This window comes from Aotus nancymaae, unplaced genomic scaffold, assembly GCF_030222135.1.
Source record: "Aotus nancymaae isolate 86718 unplaced genomic scaffold, 86718_ANA_hifiasm-v0.15.2.pri h1tg000006l, whole genome shotgun sequence".
NCBI classification, from domain to species: domain Eukaryota; kingdom Metazoa; phylum Chordata; class Mammalia; order Primates; family Aotidae; genus Aotus; species Aotus nancymaae.
This window is the reverse complement of record NW_026988417.1, coordinates 79,912,230-79,932,852: the sequence shown is the minus strand read 5'-3', so window position 1 is coordinate 79,932,852 and position 20,623 is coordinate 79,912,230. Positions and strand designations below refer to the sequence as shown.

Here is a 20,623-nt window from a genome sequence, read left to right as displayed (position 1 = left end):
ATTTTCCCGCTGTGGTACAAAGTTTATTTTTACGCAACATTTTAAAATGGAAAGTTAGCATTGTCTACCTCTAAAAGGAGGCTGAAGGGGAGAAGGAGACACAGACTATAAAAGAGTAACAGGAAAACATAATTCCTATAGCTGTAATTGCTAGGTCAAAATTACCTGAAAAAAATATAAAAGGACAGAGTGTTAGCTTACTTTGTACCAATGAATATCCTTTCAGCAAATGTAAAACAACTAAAACCCAGCGTATTAACTGAATGACACATTCTGTTTTCTTTTAAGGAAAAATTTTCTTAAACCATAATATCGTGGACTCAAACTTTTAACAAAGCTCAAAGCTACCAACTTACTAGATAGGCCAACATAGACCTGTCTAAGGTAGACAGTTTGTCAACTGAGAGACAAAATTTCTGCAAAGCTGAGAAGGAAACAGGCTTCATAGTTTTGTACAAAACAATGAGAACTAATTAATTTTATACCACTTTCCATAAATTCAACTCCAGAGTAAATCAGATACACCTGTATTTTTAAAGCAACCAGAATGGGAGAAGTGGGGGAGAGGCAATTTAACAAGTTATCCAGACACACATTATCCGGGATGAAAGTCACCTGATAATCTCGGGTCTGTCTTGACCACAAAAACATATGCACCAAATCAAAATTTAATTACACTGCATAACACAGTTTGAGTTGTGCTTCATATTTTATTGACTGCTTTTCTTGTGACAGGACAGTTTCCTGAAGGAAAGTTCCAAGAACTGAAAAGTTACAACACCCACATACCAAAGACTGTTTCCTGAATTTTGTTACAGGAAGTGACATCTGCTATAATTTTAACATTTACTTCCCAGTAGGAGTTCCATTTAAAATGTCTTGTTGAACATTATTTGTTCAACAGTACACCTAGGCAAAGCTTTTATTAAAAAACCAAACTTTCATTTCAGTTTCACAAAGTTTGGACATGACTGACCAATTCACGCCATTTTAACTTTTCCCTGGGAACAAAAACAACTGCCACCTGATAAACTGGGGTGTGTGTGGTAGGAGAGAGAGATCTTTAGCAGTAACTCTAACTGGGGAGGGAGCCCACAAGGTACAGAAAAGAGTAAATTAAATATCCTGGTCCTTGAGAAGAAAGAATTCTTGGGAAGGTGCTGCATGACCAATCACTGGGCATTGATTCTTGGTATTTTTTTTTTAAACACAGATGCATCTGGCTATTTCAACCAATAATTTGTAATATAAGGATAAATTTATGGAGGTAGATACCTACCTTCTCTATCAACCTCCAGTCTGTTTCAATAGGAGGGAAATTTATAAGCACATATTAAATCAAAATTTAATGGCATTATACAACATGGTTTATATGATCACTCACTCATACACACACACACCATTTCACAAAGTGTGGTACCTGCGCCTGTGGCCTTACAGACAGCAGGGCTTTATTCAGAACTTGTCCGCTCAGAATCTCTGGGGGAGGGGGAGCAGAATCTGCATGCTAACAAACACCCACAGTGATTTTTGTGTCTAATGAAGTTCGAGAACCCTGAACCTCGCATGACCATATTACCCCTAAAACATCCTTTTACTTTTATTTAGTTGCCAATCCAGCAGTAAGCAATACCAAAAAAAAGAAAAAAAAAAAAAAAAAATCTTCACAGTCTTAACTCCTCCCCAACCCACCAAAACAAAGGATCATGTGGCCTACAGGTTTCCAAGCCCTCACCCATATAAGCCACCATGGAGGAAAAACAATTCTTGGTACTTTTTAGAATGCAGTCAAACAGTGCGTGCCCTTTGAAAACATACCAAAATAGAGACAATCTAGGTGTCAATAAAAATATTTTCCCCTTTGTCTGCTTGAGTTCCTTCAGACAAGATGTTATCCCTGGGATTTTGTCTTAGTATATTAAATCTGTCACCAAATTAATGCTCTCAGCAATAGCCTTAAGAACTTGATAGCAGTTCAATCTGGTTAAATTAAAAACAAAGCCAATAAACTAACACAAGAAAACAGACGTTCAACAGAGAACAAGACTTTCAAGATGCCAGATCTGTTGGCTCTGTGGCCATCAGGTTAAGCTTTAACTCACCGTGGACAGATAAGAAAAGAAAAAAGTTTGCACAAGGGAGGGATTCTCAACACCGATCACTGCCAAGACACAGAAAGTCAGCATTTGCATGGTTTTAAAGTTAATCTTTACGTTTAGTTTTCTGGGGCATTAGCACCAAAAGTTGTACATACTACTTTATCCTGAAGTATAAATCTAAAGTTCATCTGACACATTTGTGCTTGAGCAAGACATTGTGCATTCTACCTGCTGTGTTATTTTCAGCAAATGAACACGTTATAGCCATAATAAAATTGAGAGCCATCTGAAGGAGAGAGAAAATACTACTTCAGCTCCCCTAATTTTACATTTAAGTAAAAACAACTGGTAATCATTTAACCTGTAAAAGTTATGTACTCATCCTCTATCAATAAAATGTAACTGAACCACAACAAAGATATACTCAGCCTCACTATATGTTTCTATTTCTGAGCCAAGAAAAGTGTCTAACAAACTTTGTCCTAGAAGTGCATGCTGTATTTCCACTATATCTCACACACAGAAGAATAAGTTTATTTGCCTATCTTGGAAAAGAAACCTGAGATCAGGAGTTCAAGACCATCCTGGCCAACATTGTGAAACCCCGCCTCTACTAAAATATACACATACACACAAAAAAAAAATGAAATGGAGAAGTGTGCTAACAGAAAACTAAGTTTATATATATCTCAAAGCAATAGTGAAGCAAATCAGCTTTATAATTCCTCTTATTTTACAGCTATTATGTAATACATAGATTTAGAGGCTCACAACAAATAAATGACAGAATCAAGATGACAAAGATTTATCTCTCATCCATATTTTTATTCTTGAATACATTTAAAATGCAGCACTCGTAAAAACCCCATTTTCAAGGTGTAAATCCAGCTATGGAATATCTTTTCATGGCATGGTAGAGAATCCAGCAAAATCTCAGGAGATCATTCGCATTAATTTTGCCAAACAACAACATGCCCATAAATCTGCTGACTTTAAAAAATGACTCACTGCTCCTTCAGTCTTTATCATGGAAGCAGTTCTAGACTGTGAGTCAGGAAGCTCAACTGGGCTCTCAGGATGAACTAGAAAGAAATCACTTAAGAGACCTGTTTGTGTTTCTCTTCTGCCAAGGACACTGTTTACAATGGTGTCACAAGGGGAAAAAATGAGAATATTCACTGGATCTAAATACTACATAAATTATTTCCCTCCCAAAATCTCTTCCTTGAACTTTACTTTCCAAAACCACGGTAGTCTCTTTGATATTGGCTCATTTTTTATCAGAGCTGCTTTGCATTCACGAATTTTCTTCAAGGTAATCACTAGCTCAAAAACCAGAGGCAGGGGCATAGGGAGGGGCAAAACTGGTTCTATACCAGTTTAAGAGCATTGCTTTCTGCAACGGAAAAGTTTCCCTCCCCAGAGTCAAAGAGATCCACCAAAAACCAGCTTCATATTAATCTCAAGAACAATCTGACTTTGCTTCTTAATGATTTTTCAAAGCTTCGTTAACACTAATTTTAGTCAAATTCAAAAACTGAGAGAGTTGACTGAACCTACCCTCCTTCTGCAGTTTATCTATAAATCCTTTCTTTTGAGAAGCTCCATGCTCAGCCACCAGATACAACTCCCCCATTCCCACACATACAGCCCTGCCCCAGGGTAGAGAAGGGCCAGGAGTTCTCAAGGTAGCATCAGGTGATTTTTTTTAAACTGGCTAATCCCTGATGGTAGTTGAAGGTATGTATATTTTCCTTTCTGGAATTCAGGGATTTGCTTCAATGAGAGGGTTAGCAGAGAAGGGGAAACAGACAAAACCCTCCTTTTTACTGTATCCATCAACAACACTCCTGAGTATAAAGCACCATTAATCCCTGCAGAAAAAAAAGTATATAAACTGTTAGGTTTACTTGTTGCTAGTTTTTATACTTCTATAAAAGAATAGTCTGAACCAACCCAAATGCCCATCAATGATACTGGACAGGGAAAATGTGGCACATATACACCATGGAATATTATGCAGCCATCAAAAACGATGAGTTCACATCCTTTGTAGGGACATGGATGAACCTGGAAACCATCATTCTCAGCAAACTGACACAAGAACACAAAATCAAACACTGCATGTTCTTACTCATAGACGGGTGTTGAACAATGGGAACGCATGAACACGGGGGTGGGGAGCACTATACATTGGGGTCTGTTGGGGGTGAGTCGGGGGGGACAGCAGGGGGTGGGGAGTTGGGGAGAGATAGCATGGGGAGAAATGCCACATATAGGTGAAGGGGAGGAAGGCAGCAAATCACACTGCCACATATGCACCTATGCAACGATCTTGCCATGTTCTTCACATGTACCCCAAAACCTAAAATGCAATTAAAAAAAAAAAAAGACATCACATGTTTTCTCTTAGCTACCTGCTAGTTTCTGCCTTCCATCATGAGAAAAATATGCCATAGATGTGCCTTTAATTCAGGATTCAGGCTGGGCCCCTCTAGCCTGGATCCAAATTGAACAGTTGACCCACAGTCTGAAGCAGAAGTTGTCCTAGTGAAATAAATGCTCATTTCTTGTGTCACTGGAAAAAAAAAAAAAATAGTCTGGATGCACCTTCCATTAGAGTCCAGAAACTAAAGCCATATTCTGCAACTATTTCACATTAAAGAAAGCAAGTTTGTTGCAATTTCCACAAGGAAGTATGTTCAATGTGTCTGTTATGTTTATAGGTTCCAAAGAAAGCACACACTTATCTCAGAGCCCAGACACTGCATATGATCTGCTTTAACTGACATGGCATTTCTCAGTGACCACCTTTCTCCACAACTCTGGGAACACAATAAACCAAATACTCATTGTTTTTAAAATACAGCCCCCAAAATATCTAAATTTTAAAAGCTAGGCAATTCACATTTTAGTCAAGAAATATCTTCCAACTTTAAGAAATCAACCACAAAACAAATTTCCTACTATTAGGTTTTAATATGAGGTAGAGGAATATATGGCCTTAATTTATAAAAGTTCACAAGCCAAGAAATACTTAGATAATCTCTCAATTCAAAGTACTTCTATCTTATGTAGGAGAGACTAAAATGTGTGAGACAATATCTTGCCTTACGGAGTGAAACAGACAGGAATACACTGCCTAATCCATTCGCATAAAAAATTAGTCATATGTCACCCATCAATATCAAATCAGGAATGACATTACCTCAGAGCAATGCCAAATAATGGCAGAAAAATGCCATGTGTTGGCTCCTGTATTCACTATCACTGCTACAAAATTCAGTTTCATATAAGTTCTCATCTACTTCTGCTACAAAAAAGAAAGATAGATAGATAGATCAAGCTAAATAATACACAATGAAATTATTGTGGTTAAATACCAAGCTATGAATCTATAAGTACAATGAGTCTGTCAGTCTAAATTAATTGTCCCAAGAGCAAACAAACACTAACGTGTAGCACATGGTCAAGATTTCACTACCTGAGATTTTACATCACACGTGATGTTTTGGTTTCTCTTAGCACTACTCAGGGCTATGTGACCCAGCTTTAGTTTCCCTGAAATTCAAAAATACCTTGAATCTTCTCCATATATTCTCTTTAGATCTTAAAGATTACCTTCTCTCCCATAGAGCACAAAATCTGAATGAGCTTGGACCACATTTCAGGTGTAACCAAAGAAAACGGACATTTTATATAACATATGAGATATATTCCCAACACACAGACTAAGAAAATGACCTAACAGTCTTGTGGCTTTGTCCCTAGTTCCAGGGCATGTCGGAAGGCCAGGTAAATGATCAGAAATAAGCACAATCCTCCTATTTTAATTGCTGGCAAGCTGAACCACCATACTGGTAACTCAAGATTATTACATATTGCAAACAAGCCATTTTATCAGGAATCATTCTTTGTACTGTTATACGGAGGCTTGGAAGCTCCCTTTAACATCTCACCTCAGCATTAAAGAGGAAGCACGTAAGGGAGGAAGTGTGCAAAGCAGATCTGGAGTCAGGCATTGCTCCACCTTTGTAACCTCAGGCAAGAAACAGCCAGGCTGGACCTCAGACCAAATGTGGATAATAAAAGTACTTACCTATTTAGGTGCCCGAGAAGAGTTAAAAAGCTAATCCAATTAAAGCTGCTTAATGCTGTGCCTGGCACACAGCAGTGTCCAATTTAGCTTGTGTCTCATTTTATTTTTATCATTAGTTTAACAGCACTGGCACTGAATCTCTCACACCTGTATCAAATCCCTGCTATATTACTGAGCTCTGTCACACAGCATTCACTAACTTCACAGACCAAGGTATCTTAATCTAAGATTTTGTGCCATGGATCCCTATAGCAGTCTGATGAATAATAGCACTATCAGAATAATGTTTTTAAATACATTAAATAAAATACATAAGAACAGAAAGGGAACAGATTATATAAACATCTATTACAACATTTAAAAGACAAATTAATGGTATAGTACTGTTTTTACTACGGAACTAAGCAAGATAAAGCAGCTCCTTAATTTCCTGTGTGTAAAACATAAAAATTATTTGAAGATATCTGCGACAACTGTAATAAGATTATGAAAAGATATATAGTTCCTATTCGTGGTAACAGCACACGGACTGGTACTATAGTTTTATCTATACTTCTATTAAAAAAAAAAAACAACAACTAAATTTCAGCTAAAGATTAACAAAAATAGAGGCGCAACTTGTGTTTCTCAACGAAACTCTCCTACTACTTGGCCCCAGATTAAGAACTACTTTCTTAAAACTATCAATAAAATGGAGGCAGAGGATAAACCACTAGGTTGAGAGGATGAATACAAAAAGCAAGTAGCACATAGGAGGTACTCTATATAGAAAAGCTCTTTCCTTCCTAGAAAGTTCTACTTCGTAGGAAAAAAAACTGTCTTATCCAGCCAAAACGTGAGCATTTAACATCCATTTCTCTCCATGATCTGAGTCTTCAGACGTGAAATTTGTTAAGCCTTTCAAGAGCTCCCCAAATCAGTCCTACATCAAACACCAGCTTGAAGAGCCCTCTTATTTTAAATATGTGACACCAAACTGCTTTCTAGTAAAACACAGTTTAAAGAGAATGTATATATAACTCCTAAGTCTCCCTTAGCACCAACTGCTGTCCCAACTAAAATAAAATCGCACAGAACAGTTTGAATCTCATGATAATCACTAATGCCTTGTCATCACTCTTCTTTAACGCTCATTACAAAACCGGTAACAAACCATGGAAAGACAGAGCTTGAGGTTCTTACAATAGCGCTCCTCTGACAGCAACTGCAGTTCATTATCTTCTCTCCCCTTCACCACCCCGGCGCGTTCCCGGTCTTTGCCTACTCAGCAGATTCACGTAAGCCGGGCAGTTTTATGTGGAATCGTACATTCTAGCCGTAAAATTTTCACTCACCAGGCAAATCCTTACCCACCCTCTCCAAGGCGAACTATGTTTTACATTCATCGTATTTGTGAACTTCCCCTCGAGACACCAGCAAGAAATCCAGAGAACCGAGGGGTGGGCGCACAAAGAACCTAAATGGAAATTTGGGCAAGGGCGGACAAGTGAAATCAACTTAATGTTCGGAAAATAACATTTCTGGGGGAAGAAGGTAAATATCCAACTTTAAGCTTCACTTTAACTCCAACCCTCTCTCCGCTGTGAAGAAATTGTCCAGTATGTTCTCCAAACTGTTTTTTCTCTGACATTTAGTCATGAGCCACAGCCTCGGGAATGACGAGAAGGCAATGACAAAGCTGCTTCCTGCCCGTCTCCTTCCCCGCACCCTGCCCTCGCCCGCAACCTTCAGCTTCCCTCGCCACGAACGCGTTTAAAAAGTTTCTCCGGTGCCCGGCTTACCTGGACTGGGCTGCCATAATTCAGCTTATAGAGCCCAGGATCTACCGTCCGTGAGCGCATTCACCCCGCGGGCCCTGCAGCCAGCGCCGCCGCTCACCATTTGGCGGAGCCGGGCGGGGACGCGTCCCGGCGCGGCGCCCCGATGTTACGGGACTACCTGCCACCGAGCCCCGGGCGTCCTCGGCGCAGCCCCGGGCTCGGCCCGTATTGGCTCGCGCTAATCCTGATGGACATCCGGGCACTGGGGCCTCTGCGGCTAGCGGCACTTCAGACGAGCCGGGGAGCGCCGCGTCCGAATCTGGAGCGAGCGAGCGCCCCCGGCGCGGTTTCCGAGTAGGGAAAGCCCACGAGCCCCCCACGCTCGAAGACCGCCGGCGCCCGGCGCCTGCCCAGCAGCGGCACAACGCAAGCCACAGTTAGAAGGGAAAAGAAATCGCCTCTTGGCTCCCTTCAAGTTGTCCGAGTTCGCCGGGATACCCCCTGTCAAGAAAGTTGCGGTGGTACGGCCCGCCTCCTTAAATGGGCAGGGCGCTCGGCGGCCCGAACCGGAGTCAGGCGACAAGCGACAAGCGGGAGGCAGGAGGCAGGGGGCAAGGGGCAGGAGGCAGGAGGCGGGGTCGGGCGGCGGGCAGGGGGCTGGAGGCAGGGGGCAGGGCCCGGGCGCCGACCAGCACCGAGGGTCCCCGGCCGAGCCCCGCCTGCGGGCTCCGGAGTGCTCTCGTGCCAGGTTCTAACAACCTACGGACTCCCACCGCCGGAACACACAGTACCCGGCCGCTCAGAACTCCAGCTCCAATTTGAATATTTGTTGAATATGGGCCCCAAGAGGCGGCAGTGAGCTGGAACAAGACGGGCAGTAAACCACGTTCGCTACTTTTGATCCTTCCAATGCTTGAGCTCAGGAAACGGGCACACTTAGTGTTACTTTGCTTTCAGTTTTGATTTCCGTACGTAGAGACAAATGTTTACAAAACCCCTGCCTTTTATGGACTACTAGCAGATTGCAGAAAAAAGAGTAACTCATCTTTGGTCGTATGCAATGAAGGGATTGACAAGAAGCAAACAAAAAACTTGAGCATGCAATATAGTAAGACCTATACGAAGCACAAACGATATTACTTCCTACTCAGAAGACCACGGAAGGCGTTTAAGTCGTGCCTCAAGGAAAGCAGGAACATACTTGGATGAGCAGGGATGGAGGGAGGTTGTGCTTCAGCATCTCATAGGGACCCGCACACTGGAGGAGCTGAAGACTCTTAGATGAATGCTGAATAACTGCCTGCACCGCGGACTCCCCATTCTTCTACCTAGAATTATGACAACATTGCCCATCTCATAAAAAGATGGTCCAGATTGTATTATTAAATCGTCATGGAATACAAACATGTTAATGCCTGGCACTAAAACGACAATGCTAGGAGGGTGGGAGTGTGGGAGGGAGGCCCACGGCACCTCTATCAAGGGTTCTCAAAGTGTTTACTAGACTCCTGGGAGTCCCCAAGACCTTCTCAGAGGTCAGAACTATTTTTAGAATAATACAGAGACGTTATTTGTCTTTTCAGCATGCTGACATTTGCACTGATGGTGCAAAAGCAATTATGGGGAAACTGCTGGTGCCTTCGCACTAATCAAAGCACTGGCAGCAAATGAAACTAGTAGTCACTGCATTCTTCACTACCACACATTAGTAGTTGAAAGAAAAAAAAAGCCAGTTTCCTTTATGAATGTCTTTAATGAAGCAGTCAGAATTATTACTTTCATTAAATCTTGACCCTTGAGCATGGGTCTTACTGATGTTCTTTGTGACAAAATGGGAAGTACCCATGAAGCAGTCCACTGCACACTGAAGTACAATGGCTGTCTAGAAGAAAAGCACGTGTGTAATTGAGTTGCAAGCTGAGCTAGCTGTTATTTCATGGACTACCATTTTTACTTGAAAGAACAATTCACAAACTGTAGTTATTCTTACTTGGGTATCTGGCAGACATTTTATTAAAAATGAACAAAGTTGAGCCTGTTTCTTTGAGGAAAACAATTGACAGTATTTATTGCCAATGATGAAATGTAAGCTTTCAAGCATTTTGGAAGACTTTTTACATCTGCCACATAAGATTGCAAGCTTTGCCAGTACTTAAGACTTTCCTGATGAGATCAGGGTGGCAGTGATGAAAGTGATTTGAGAAGATCTGCCTTAGTTTCCAAATGACCAATGGTATAGCAAAATCATGCATGGGTAGGCAGTGCAGTGGCTCACGCCTGTAATCCCAGCACTTTGGGAGGCCAAGGCAGGCAGATCATTTAAGCTCATTAGTTCAATACTGGAGCCTGGGCAACATGGAGAGACCCCATCTCTACCAGAAACACAAAAAATTAGCTGGGCATGGTTGCACACATCAGTGATCCCAGATACTTGGGAGGTGGAAGTTGCAGTAAGCCCAGTTGGTGCCACTGTACTCCAGCCTGGGTGACGGAGTGAGAGACTCCTCAAAACAAACAAAAGCCAAAATCATGCGTGGACAGAAGATCCACTGAAAAAAGTGCAAACCAGACCAACTCATTTTAACGTATCAGAGGTCTAGTATTTTTTTTTTTTAATTCATTTCAGGTTCTACAATGTAATTGACCTTTAAGAAACTACCACTTAAGGAGTTTTGGTATAATATCAAAGAAGGGATTAAAAATATCCTGTTTCTGTATGAAGTTGGATTTTCTTTATAAACTTCAACCAAAACAACATTGCAACAGATTGAATAGAGAATCAGATTCAATCTGGTTGGGGTGGGCATCCCAAATCTGAATATCTGAAATCCAAAATGTTCCAAAAATCCAAAACTTTTTGAGTACTGACATGACGCTCAAAAGAAATGCTTACTGGAACAAGAATATATAATGCAAAATATTAAAAAAAAAAAAAATCTGAAATCCAAAACACTTCTGGTCCCAAGCATTTTGGTTAACCTCTATGAGAATCTAGCTGTCTTCTATTAAGCTAGACAGTAAAGAGATTTGCATGAATGTAAAATAATGCCATTCTTTCTCAATAATTTTTTTTAAGTTTGGAAAATAGGTTTTATAAAAATTTTATTTAGGTCAATATGTAATGGGTTTTTTAAATAATATTTTAATTTTAATATATTAAAATTAATTTTAAATTTTAATATAGTAAATAATATATAAAACATACATATACAAAAGTTCTTTGGGTTTCACGGTAATTGAGGTACAAAATTATTCCATATCATTTGTTAATACTTCCATGTCTCCCTCACTTCCCCACACTCATCAAGTCTTCTTTTAATTAAAGGTGTTATATATTATAGCTATTCCATGTAACCTCTTAGCACCTAGATCAGTTTTAGCAAAATGTGGTCAAACCGCCTGGGGCATACGTTAAAAACAAACTCCAGATCCTAGTTGCAGAACTACTGAAATAGAATCCTTGTGGGGTGAGGTCCCAGGGATACACATTTCAATAAATTCTCTAGATGATGCTTGTGGTCTGCTTATATTTAAAAACCATTTACCTAGATTGTGCTTATTTAGAAAATAATGTTAGGAGCTTTTTGATTCAATATTGATTTATAATCCTTGAATCACTTTAAGGACCGTAATTGGGCCAGCATTTATTTTCATTTGTAAGAAATCTATATCAGACAACAAAATACCTTTGTACACATCTTTTCTTTCGCAATAGTAAAGTGGTAAGCCTTCAAGGAAACCAGGCAAAAGTCTACTCTCAAGGATTTTTTGGTGGCTGTTTTTCCCCATTTTTCTCTTGCTGTTTTATCTATACCAACTGTGATCATTTTATGCTATAAAAAATTGGTATCAGCCATTAATTGCTGAAAAAAAAATTTCATAACAATTACTCATAAAATGTCCATTTAGCACAGGCTAGAAATATAACATTGATAATATTAACATTATACTTTTTGAACTATGTTAATTGATCTGACACCACTTAAATATGAGGAAATAGGCCAGGCATGGTAGCTCATGCCTGTAATCCCAGTGCTTTGAGAGGCCAAGGTAAAATTGCTTGAGGGCAGGAATTTGACACCAGCCTGGGCAACATAGCAAGTCCTTGTCTCTATTTTAAAAAACTTTAAAAATTAGCTAAACATGTAGTTCTAGCTACTTGAAAGGCTGAGGCAGGAGGATTGCTTAAGCCCAGGAGTTCAAGGCTGCAGTGAGCTACCAGGGCACCACTGAACTCCAGCCTAGATGACAGGACAAGGCCTAGTTCAAATGAATAAATAAATGGAAATTTTTTTTTTTTTTTTTTTTTTGAGACAGAGTTTCGATCTTGTTGCCAAGGCTGGAGTGCAATGGCACAATTTCGGCTCACCACAACAACCTCTGCCTCCCAGGTTCAAACGATTCTCGTGCCTCAGACTCCCAAGCAGCTGGGATTACAGGCATGCACCACCACACCTTGTTAATTTTGTATTTTTAGTAGAGACGGGGTGTTCTCCATGTTGGTCAGGCTGGTCTCGAACTCCTGACTTCAGATGATCCACCCACCTTAACCTCGAAAAGTGCTGGGATTACAGGCATGAGCACCACCACGCCCGGCAAAAAATAAAATTTACTACAGCAAATATTTACCCCAAAAGATACATGGAATCAATACCAGATTAGAATTATGCCTGAAATTTCCTGGGCTCTCAAAATGGTTTACAATGTAAATTCATGGAAGTAATTTGAAACAAGTGGGATACTAGATTTGTAATACATCTAAAATTACTGAGCACAGGAGAAATGATTTATGACTTGGATACTGTATGTGGCTAAAAAAGTACTGCAATACAAACATGGGCATTATTATTTCCAAGTGTTTTGAAAACACCATTTTATCCAACCCACCGTCTTGATGAGTAGTGAAACTGAAAAGGCATTCTTAACCTTTGAGGGGCACAGAATTCTTTGACTTTTTGATGAAATTTGAGGACACTGAAGTACAACCTTTGACTTCTGTGCAGTTTATGATTCCCCTGAAACCCACTTAGGAAGCACATGAGGCTCCGTAGATTTCAGATTAAGAATCTCTGGACCTGGCTCCTGCTAATACACCCAATTTACCCTACAAATAAGGAGTAAAACCACCCATTAATCTTCATTGCCCAGCTGGGCACGATGGCTCATGCCTCTTATAATCCCAGCACTTTGAGAGGTTGAGGTGGGTGGATCACTTGAGGTCAGGAGTTTGAAACCAGCCTGGCCAACATGGTGAAACCCCATCTCAGGCATGGTGACATGTGCCTGTGGTCCCAGCTACTCAGGAGGCTGAAGCAGAAGAATCACTTGAACCTGGGAGGCAGAGGTTGCAGTGAGCCAAGATCATACCACTGCACTCCAGCCTGGACAATACAGGGAGACTCTGTCTCAAAAAAAAAAAAAAAAAAAATTTCATTGCCTTTTTAAAAACTTAAGAGTTGGCCAGGCCTGGTGGCTCACACCTGTAACCCTAGCACTTTGAGAGACTGAGGTGAGAGATCACTTGAGGCCAGGAGTTGAAGACCAGCCAGGCCAACGTAGCGCGACCTCATCTCTACTAAAAATAATAATAATAATAATAATTGTAATTAACTGGGCATGGTGGCTAACACCTGTAGTCCCAGCTACTCAGGAGGCCAAGGCAGGAAGGTCACTTGAGCCCAGGAATTTGAGGTTACGGTGAGCCACTTCACTCCAGTTTGGGCAACAGAGAAAAAACTGTCTCTGAAGAAAACAAAAAAGAAAAGAAAAAATTTAAACAGGCTGCCTTATTCAGAACTCTAAAGTACCTCATTCAATGTATGCATTTGTACCACAATAGTCATTCAACAATTCTACTCTTTGTAGCAATTTTGTCTAAAAGTTACATAAGTCAAATCCCCTAAGAACTGCTACTTCATTTCAATGGAATGATGTTTGACCAGGGCACTGCTAAAATCACTGCCAAGAGAAGGGTGCTTAAGGTTGCCACCAAAGATCTCAAATGAAGCTGACACAGGAAAAAGGAGAAGAGATAAAGGAGGAGAATAAAAACAGGCACTCCCCAGAAGGCAGACAGCAGGGAGGACTGCTAATAAGCACCACTGGAAATTAACTGGCTCTCCCTTCAGCTGTGACCTCAACACAAAGCAGCCCTCCTATTCCAAAGCCTTATCCCACACTTCCCAGCTTCTCTGCCTTTGTCTTTAAACCGGGATTACCCGGAGATTCTCACAACCTAAGGGCAAAGAAGGTTTTAAGTAAGTCTGTTTCTAGGTCCTTAATTTCCAATGTCCTCTTTCTTATAACCAGGATTCAGGCTCTCACTTCCCATTTGCTTTTCTCCACTTGAAAAAGAAAAGCAGTCCTCTCATTCACCGCAAATCAGTCTTAAAATGGTGCATTGCTCCAGGTGTAAGCACCTCTGACACGCCCAAAGGAACAGTTCTCTGTAGAATGAGAGTCCCTGAGGTTAAGTCAATATTAATGGACAGATCCTCATTAAACATATCCAGGTAACAAGGCTGTGGCAAGGTCCCCATGCCTCACTATATACAAATTAGAATTATGAAATGAGATGGATAGGGCCATCAGAAGTCAGACTTTAATAAAGTAAATACAATTCAACTGTTTGGTTCAAGAATTAAAGATTTACAGTTTTTCAGTATTATTTTAGGAGATATACAAGCAAAAATGTTGAATTTTACCTCAACTTTACCTCTTCACTCTGTGTCTTTTTCTTTACTTGATCTGGTCAACAATTTTCCGTATCTCCTCCTATTTGTGCGTTAATAAAACATGTCCTTCCTTACCCTAACACCCCTGATCCATCAGGGATATTAGCGTACACTATACCAATTACTTATTATCAGTCTACAAACAAGCTCAAGTTCCATCACTTCCTCTGCAACACACGAAGTTAATTTTTTAAATAAATGTTTTACTTTAGAATAACTTCAGATTTCCAGAAAAATTGCAAAGGACTCCCATATATACCCTCAGCCAGTTTCCCCACTGTTTAACATCTTGCACTACCATTGACCACTTGCCAAAACTGATAAATCAACATTGGTATATTACTATAAACTAAACTGTAGACTTTATTTTGATTTTACCAGTTTTTCCATCAATGACATCCTTCTGGTCCAAGATGCAACCCAAGGTATCCCAAAACTGCATTATTTCTCAGTTTTTCCTGACTGACAGTTTTGAGGAGTTTGGGCTGGGCATCTTGTAGAATGTTCCTCTATCTGGTTTTGGCTGATGTTTTGCCTTTCAAAGGAGGGAGAGAATTACACGCTATCTTCTGTGGGGTGGTAATAGCTATACATATTTGAAACTCTTCTCTAAGAAAGATTTGCCTCTTCTCCATTTATGTACTCATTCAATCATTTCTTTATATGAGTATGGTCTCACGGATATTTACTTTGAATTTTGTGTCATAATTCACTACATGATTGATTTTGTTGTCAAACTTTCAGTCTTAGCCACCGGGAGCCCCTTCAGGTTAGCTCCTTGCCCCCTTGCATTGCCCCATCCTTTCATGTTTCGAGCACTGCTTACTTTCTGTTACTACAGGATGCTCCAGGCTCATTATCTATTTTCTCTACCCTAGTCCCAGAACACACCATTTCTTCCAACTCATTGGTGTCTTCTCCGTAAATGCTACCACCCAGTCTCCTTCTGCCATCACTGTCAAGCTTCTTACACCAAGAGAAGTCAGCTTCTTTTGTGATGCCAGTGACCACTGCCCATGAAAGGCTCTCTGTGGACTTTGAGCAACTCAATCTTGTTTTACAATTCTTTCTGCTCACACATCCAGGATCCAGGAAAGAGCTCTAAGAAACCTTACTTGTCTCTTCTCAATCTAAATGCTGTCACGTACCATATCATCAGCAACTCTCTAAATGTGTAACTTCAGCCTAAACTTCTCTATGTAACTCCAAGACTATTCTTTCCAGCTGCCCCAAAACACTTTCCTGGGCATGAAAAGGCACTTGAGAGGTTGTTCAAAATAGAACATTTTCTTGTTGTGTCCACACAATAAGATCCACTCTATCAGGATGCAGTTACAACAGATGCTGAGAGATATCTATCATTGAGCCTTAGCTGCTTCTGGGGTCTACAACGGGTGGTTTCTCCATACAGGAAGAAGACAATATCTCCTTCACCAAAGAAGGGATTAGAAAAGACTGGGGGAAAAGAGTGTTTAGTTAGTTTCATCCTTGGGAATAAAAGCAGAAGACAGAATTCAAAGAGCTTCCTCTGAGCAGATCAGGAGGGACTTGGCTAACACAAAACGAAAAAATTCCATATTTTATCGTGTGTTTTTTAACTGTGAAGATCAGCAATAAACCCCTTAAAATAAGATCAGCCTCGTTAATAATTAGTTGACTAGCAAAGACCAGTGAGCATGCACAATAAGAGTATGCAGGTAGTGTGAAGGAATAGTGATGCCCTTCAAAAGGAAAGGGGAACACGTAAGAGAAAGAGACAGCCTGAGAAATGGCCCAAGGCCAGACCAGGCCAAAATTAATGTGAATGGCCCCAATTCCATAACACTCCTTTCCTCCTGGCCCCTTATTTATGCACTAATCACCAAGCATCCTAACTAGAGATCCTTTTCCTGGCTTGTTATCCACATGTATTGCTACCAAAATCCCAGAGATTTCTTGGGATAGTGGAAGTAGAGGGATAGGAGTGGGAAGAGCTCACTTTCGATAGTTTTCTTTATTTCTGAATTTATAACACTGATCTCTAATTCCTCCCACCACCACTACCACCCCCTCCACTCAATAAGCTTTCACCTTCCTGTTTTACAAAAAATACTTAATGACAAGGAAGACATTCATATTAGGGGTTTTTTTTAATAATAAAAAAGCAGGTACAAATAAAATAATTTTTAAAAGGAAAAAAAAAAGCTGGTACAATACAGTATGTTTGTTAGTATCCCACTTCACCAAAATTGAATAAAATATGTGTATTCAAAAGATTGACTGGGCCTCTGTAGCAAAAGGCTAGCAGTAGGTATCTCTGAATGGAACAATCAGATGACTTATTTTCTTCTGGTTACTTTAAAATTTTCTAAATGTTATAAAATAGACACACACCTGTTTTTGTAGTAATAAAAGAAAAACAGAATCACAATTATTGTATAAACAAAACAACTATAATCAAGTCTTAGCTCCAGGAAGGAGATAAGGGTCATCTAATCCACTTCTCCATGCAAGAATGCTCTTTCTCTAGCGAGACAAGCTTATTTGCATGTCTCCAGGGACATCTGTTGTCATTACAAGGCAGCCCTTTCCACAGCAGGCCAATGATGAGCATTAGAAAGTTCTATCTCCCATGAAGCTAAAATTGGTTTCCCTAGAGCCCTGCTCCATTGGTTCTACTTCTGCCCTCTTGATACTAATATAGCTGTTCAGTCAGCATTTTTGTTTGTTTCGAGACGAAGTTTCGCTCTTGTTGCCCAGGCTGGAGTACAGTGGCGCAATCTCAGCTCACTGCAACCTCCGCCTCCCAGGTTCAAGTGATTCTCCTGCCTCAGCCTCCCAAGTACCTGGGATTACAGGCACCTGCCACCATGCCTGGCTAATTTTTTGTATTTTTAGTAGAGATGGGGTTTCACCATGTTGGCCAGGCTGGTCTCGAACTCCTGACATCAGCCTCAGCCTCCCAAAGTGCTGGATTACAGGCGTGAGCCACTGCGCCCAGTCTCACTCAGCTTCTTATGCCTACTGTTTGATGGCATATCCTTTTCTATTCTTTTCTCTTAAGTATGCATTTTTAAATATTTAGAATGCATGTGCCTTAGTCCGTTTCCTGCTGCCTATAACAGAATACCAGAAACCGGGTAATTTATTTTAAAAAGGAATTTATTGCTTACAGTTATTGAGGCTGGGAAGTCCACAATTAAGGGGCCACACCTGGTGAAGGCCTTCTTGCTGATGGGGACTCTAGAGTTCCAAGGTGACACACAGTACCACATAATGAGGGAGCTGAGCATGCAAACATGCTATTGCAGGTCTCTCCTCCTCTTATAAAGCCACGAGTTCAGGCCGGGCACAGTAGCTCATGCCTGTAATCCCAATACTTTGGGAGGCTGAGGCAGATAGATTACCTGAGGTCAGAAGTTCAAGACCAGCCTGGCCAACATGGAGAAACTAAAAATACAAAATTAGCCAGCTGTGGTGGCAGGCGCCTATAATCCCAGCTACTTGGGAGGCTGAGGCAGGAGAATCACTTGAATCTGGGAGGCAGAGGTTGCAATGAGCCAAGATGATGCCACTGTACTACAGCCTGGGCAACAGAGTGAGACTCCCTCTCAAAAAAAATCCACCAGTTCTCCTCCCATGGTAACCCATAAACTCATTAATCTATGAATGAATGAATTCATTCATGAGGGCAGAGCCTTGTTGATCCAATCATTTTTTAAAGGCTCCACCTTTCAATACAGCCACATTGGGTTTAAGTTTCAACATAAATTTTTGTTTTGTTTTTTTGAGAAAATGTCTCATTCTCTTGCCCAGGCTGAAGTGCAGTGGTGCAATCTAGGTTCACCGCAGCCTCAGTCTCCTGGGCTCAAGCAATCCTCCTACCTCAGCCTCTTGAGTAGCTGGGGCTATGGCACATGACACCACCCCTGACTAATTTTTTGTAAAGACTGGTTTCACTATATTGCCCAGGCTGGTCTCAAATTCCTGGACTCAAGTGATCCACCTGCCTTGGCCTCCCAAAGTGCTGAGATTACAGGTGTGAGCTACCACACCTGGCAACTAAATTTCTTACAGGGATGTTTAACACCCTTCCCAATTTAGACCAACTTCAGAAGCCTTATTATCTACCAAACCTCCTTCTGTTCCCTCCCCACCCCCTTCCCATGAACACCCTCCAGCCTCACACTTTTCTAATGCCACCAACCTTTGCAGTAAGAATATTCTCTTCATTAGAATGGCCCTTTCCCCTTTCTCCAGCTGAAGACCCCCTACTATTATCCAAACCCCAACAAATGCAGCTCTTCTCAGAAGCCTTCTCTGATAGCTTATCCTTCACTCTACCTAACACAAGCTCCTAGTTCTCATGCATATCAAGTCATGAGGTTGGATGGGATCAAAGGGAGTCTTTGCTTGTTTGAGCAGAACGGCAGCCAAAAATTAATGCAGCCAAAAGATAATTTCTGAAACAGAGAACTGTGAAGAAGTCTGTGCTACAGTTGCAGCTGGTAAGATTTCCTCTTACACATGTGTTTGAAGGTGAGATCTGCCCTCAGATTGCACAATCTGAGGGGGTTCTCTCATTGCATAATCAATGGACTCTGATCCAGATCCACAAATGGAGCAAGTGAAGATCAGTGAAAAATTTCCAACGTTTCAAAAAATCCAAAGGAAACCACATATTTGACCATGAAAAGGGTGTGAAGGACTCTGTTCTGGGCCTTCCTGGAGCTTATGCCAACTCAGTATGCTAGCAGTGAGCTCATACTGATCAGGAAATCTAATTAGCAACTTGGTGTGTTTTAATTCAAGTAAGAAAACAAATGCTTATTTTAAATATAGTTTATTTAGTAGGGGGACTCTTTTAAAGTGCCTGCAGGCAATTTAGTGTGCAGTTAAGTTAGAACCTCTGCTTTAGCGCCTTGTTACTAAAAGTAAGGCTGCAGAGCAGCAGTTCTAACATGAGAGGCCTATGAGAAATGCAGTCTTGGGTTCCATCCCAGATTTCCTGAATCAGAATCTGCATTTTTAAAAATTTATTTATTTTTTAATTTTTTTTTTTTTGAGAGGGAGTCTCACAGTGTCACCTGGGCTGGAGTGCAATGGCACGATCTTGGCTCACTGCAACCTCCACTTCCCGGATTCAGGCAATTCTCCTGCCTCAGCCTCCCCAGTAGCTGGGATTACAGGCACACACCACCATGCCTGGCTAATTTTTTGTATTTTTAGTAGAGATAGGGTTTCACCATGTTGGCCAGGCTGGTCTCAAACTCCTGATCTCATAATCCGCCCACCTCAGCCTCCCAAAGTGCTGGAATTACAAGCGTGAGCCATCGTGCCAGGCCTAGAATCTGCATTTTAACAAAATTTCAAGGTGATTCATATGCCCATAAACTCTGAGAGGCACTGCACTATAAAATCTATGACATTTAGGAATTCCATAAACTCTCAAAGACAAGCATCCAATATTACTACCATTATTCAGTTTGAAACAGTCTCTGAACAGTATTGTGGCAGAATCATCTATGAGTTAGCGGCTTTTCCTACCCTTGAAACTACCGCTAAATTTTCCTGAACACATATAAGGAAAGAGGAAGGATTTAAGAACTGGAAGATAGAAGATATTCCTCAATCTCTGCAAGGATGTTTTCCTCTTTTGTGGGAGAAAAAACTACATATACAGGCAAGCCACAATGATCAGTAAATTGCAGCTTATAAGTTATACTAAGATCTGGTCACCTGTCACATAAGAGAGGTTACATCAACTACTGGCATTTTCTGTGATATCTAGCCTATCATAAATGTGCTGTTTTTATTCCTAGCAAATGTTTGAATCTAAACAATTCAAAACCTAATTTGAGGCATGGATTTTACCTTCCATGACTGAGACTTTCTTCCAAAAAGTCAGGGAAGTTTTATTTGAGGCTTACTGGTTGCTGACTCTGTTTTCTA

General features: G+C 40.8%; 1 protein-coding gene across 11 annotated transcripts in view; it reads right to left on the bottom strand.

The window, feature by feature from the left end:
- Positions 1-20,623, bottom strand: part of AFF1 (ALF transcription elongation factor 1) — a 201,481-nt gene that overhangs the window by 125,064 nt on the left and 55,794 nt on the right. For 2 of the 11 annotated variants that reach the window (XM_012437716.2, XM_064368993.1), the window contains exon 1: positions 7,980-8,134. The exons of 7 other annotated variants lie outside the window; for them this stretch is intronic. In XM_012437716.2, coding sequence (XP_012293139.1) covers positions 7,980-7,996 — 17 coding nt within the window. In that variant the 5' untranslated portion in view covers positions 7,997-8,134. Of the gene's footprint in view, positions 1-7,380; positions 7,778-7,979; positions 8,135-20,623 lie in introns of those variants that run through there. 2 more of the 11 variants (XM_012437713.2, XM_012437717.3) reach the window with 2 other exon arrangements.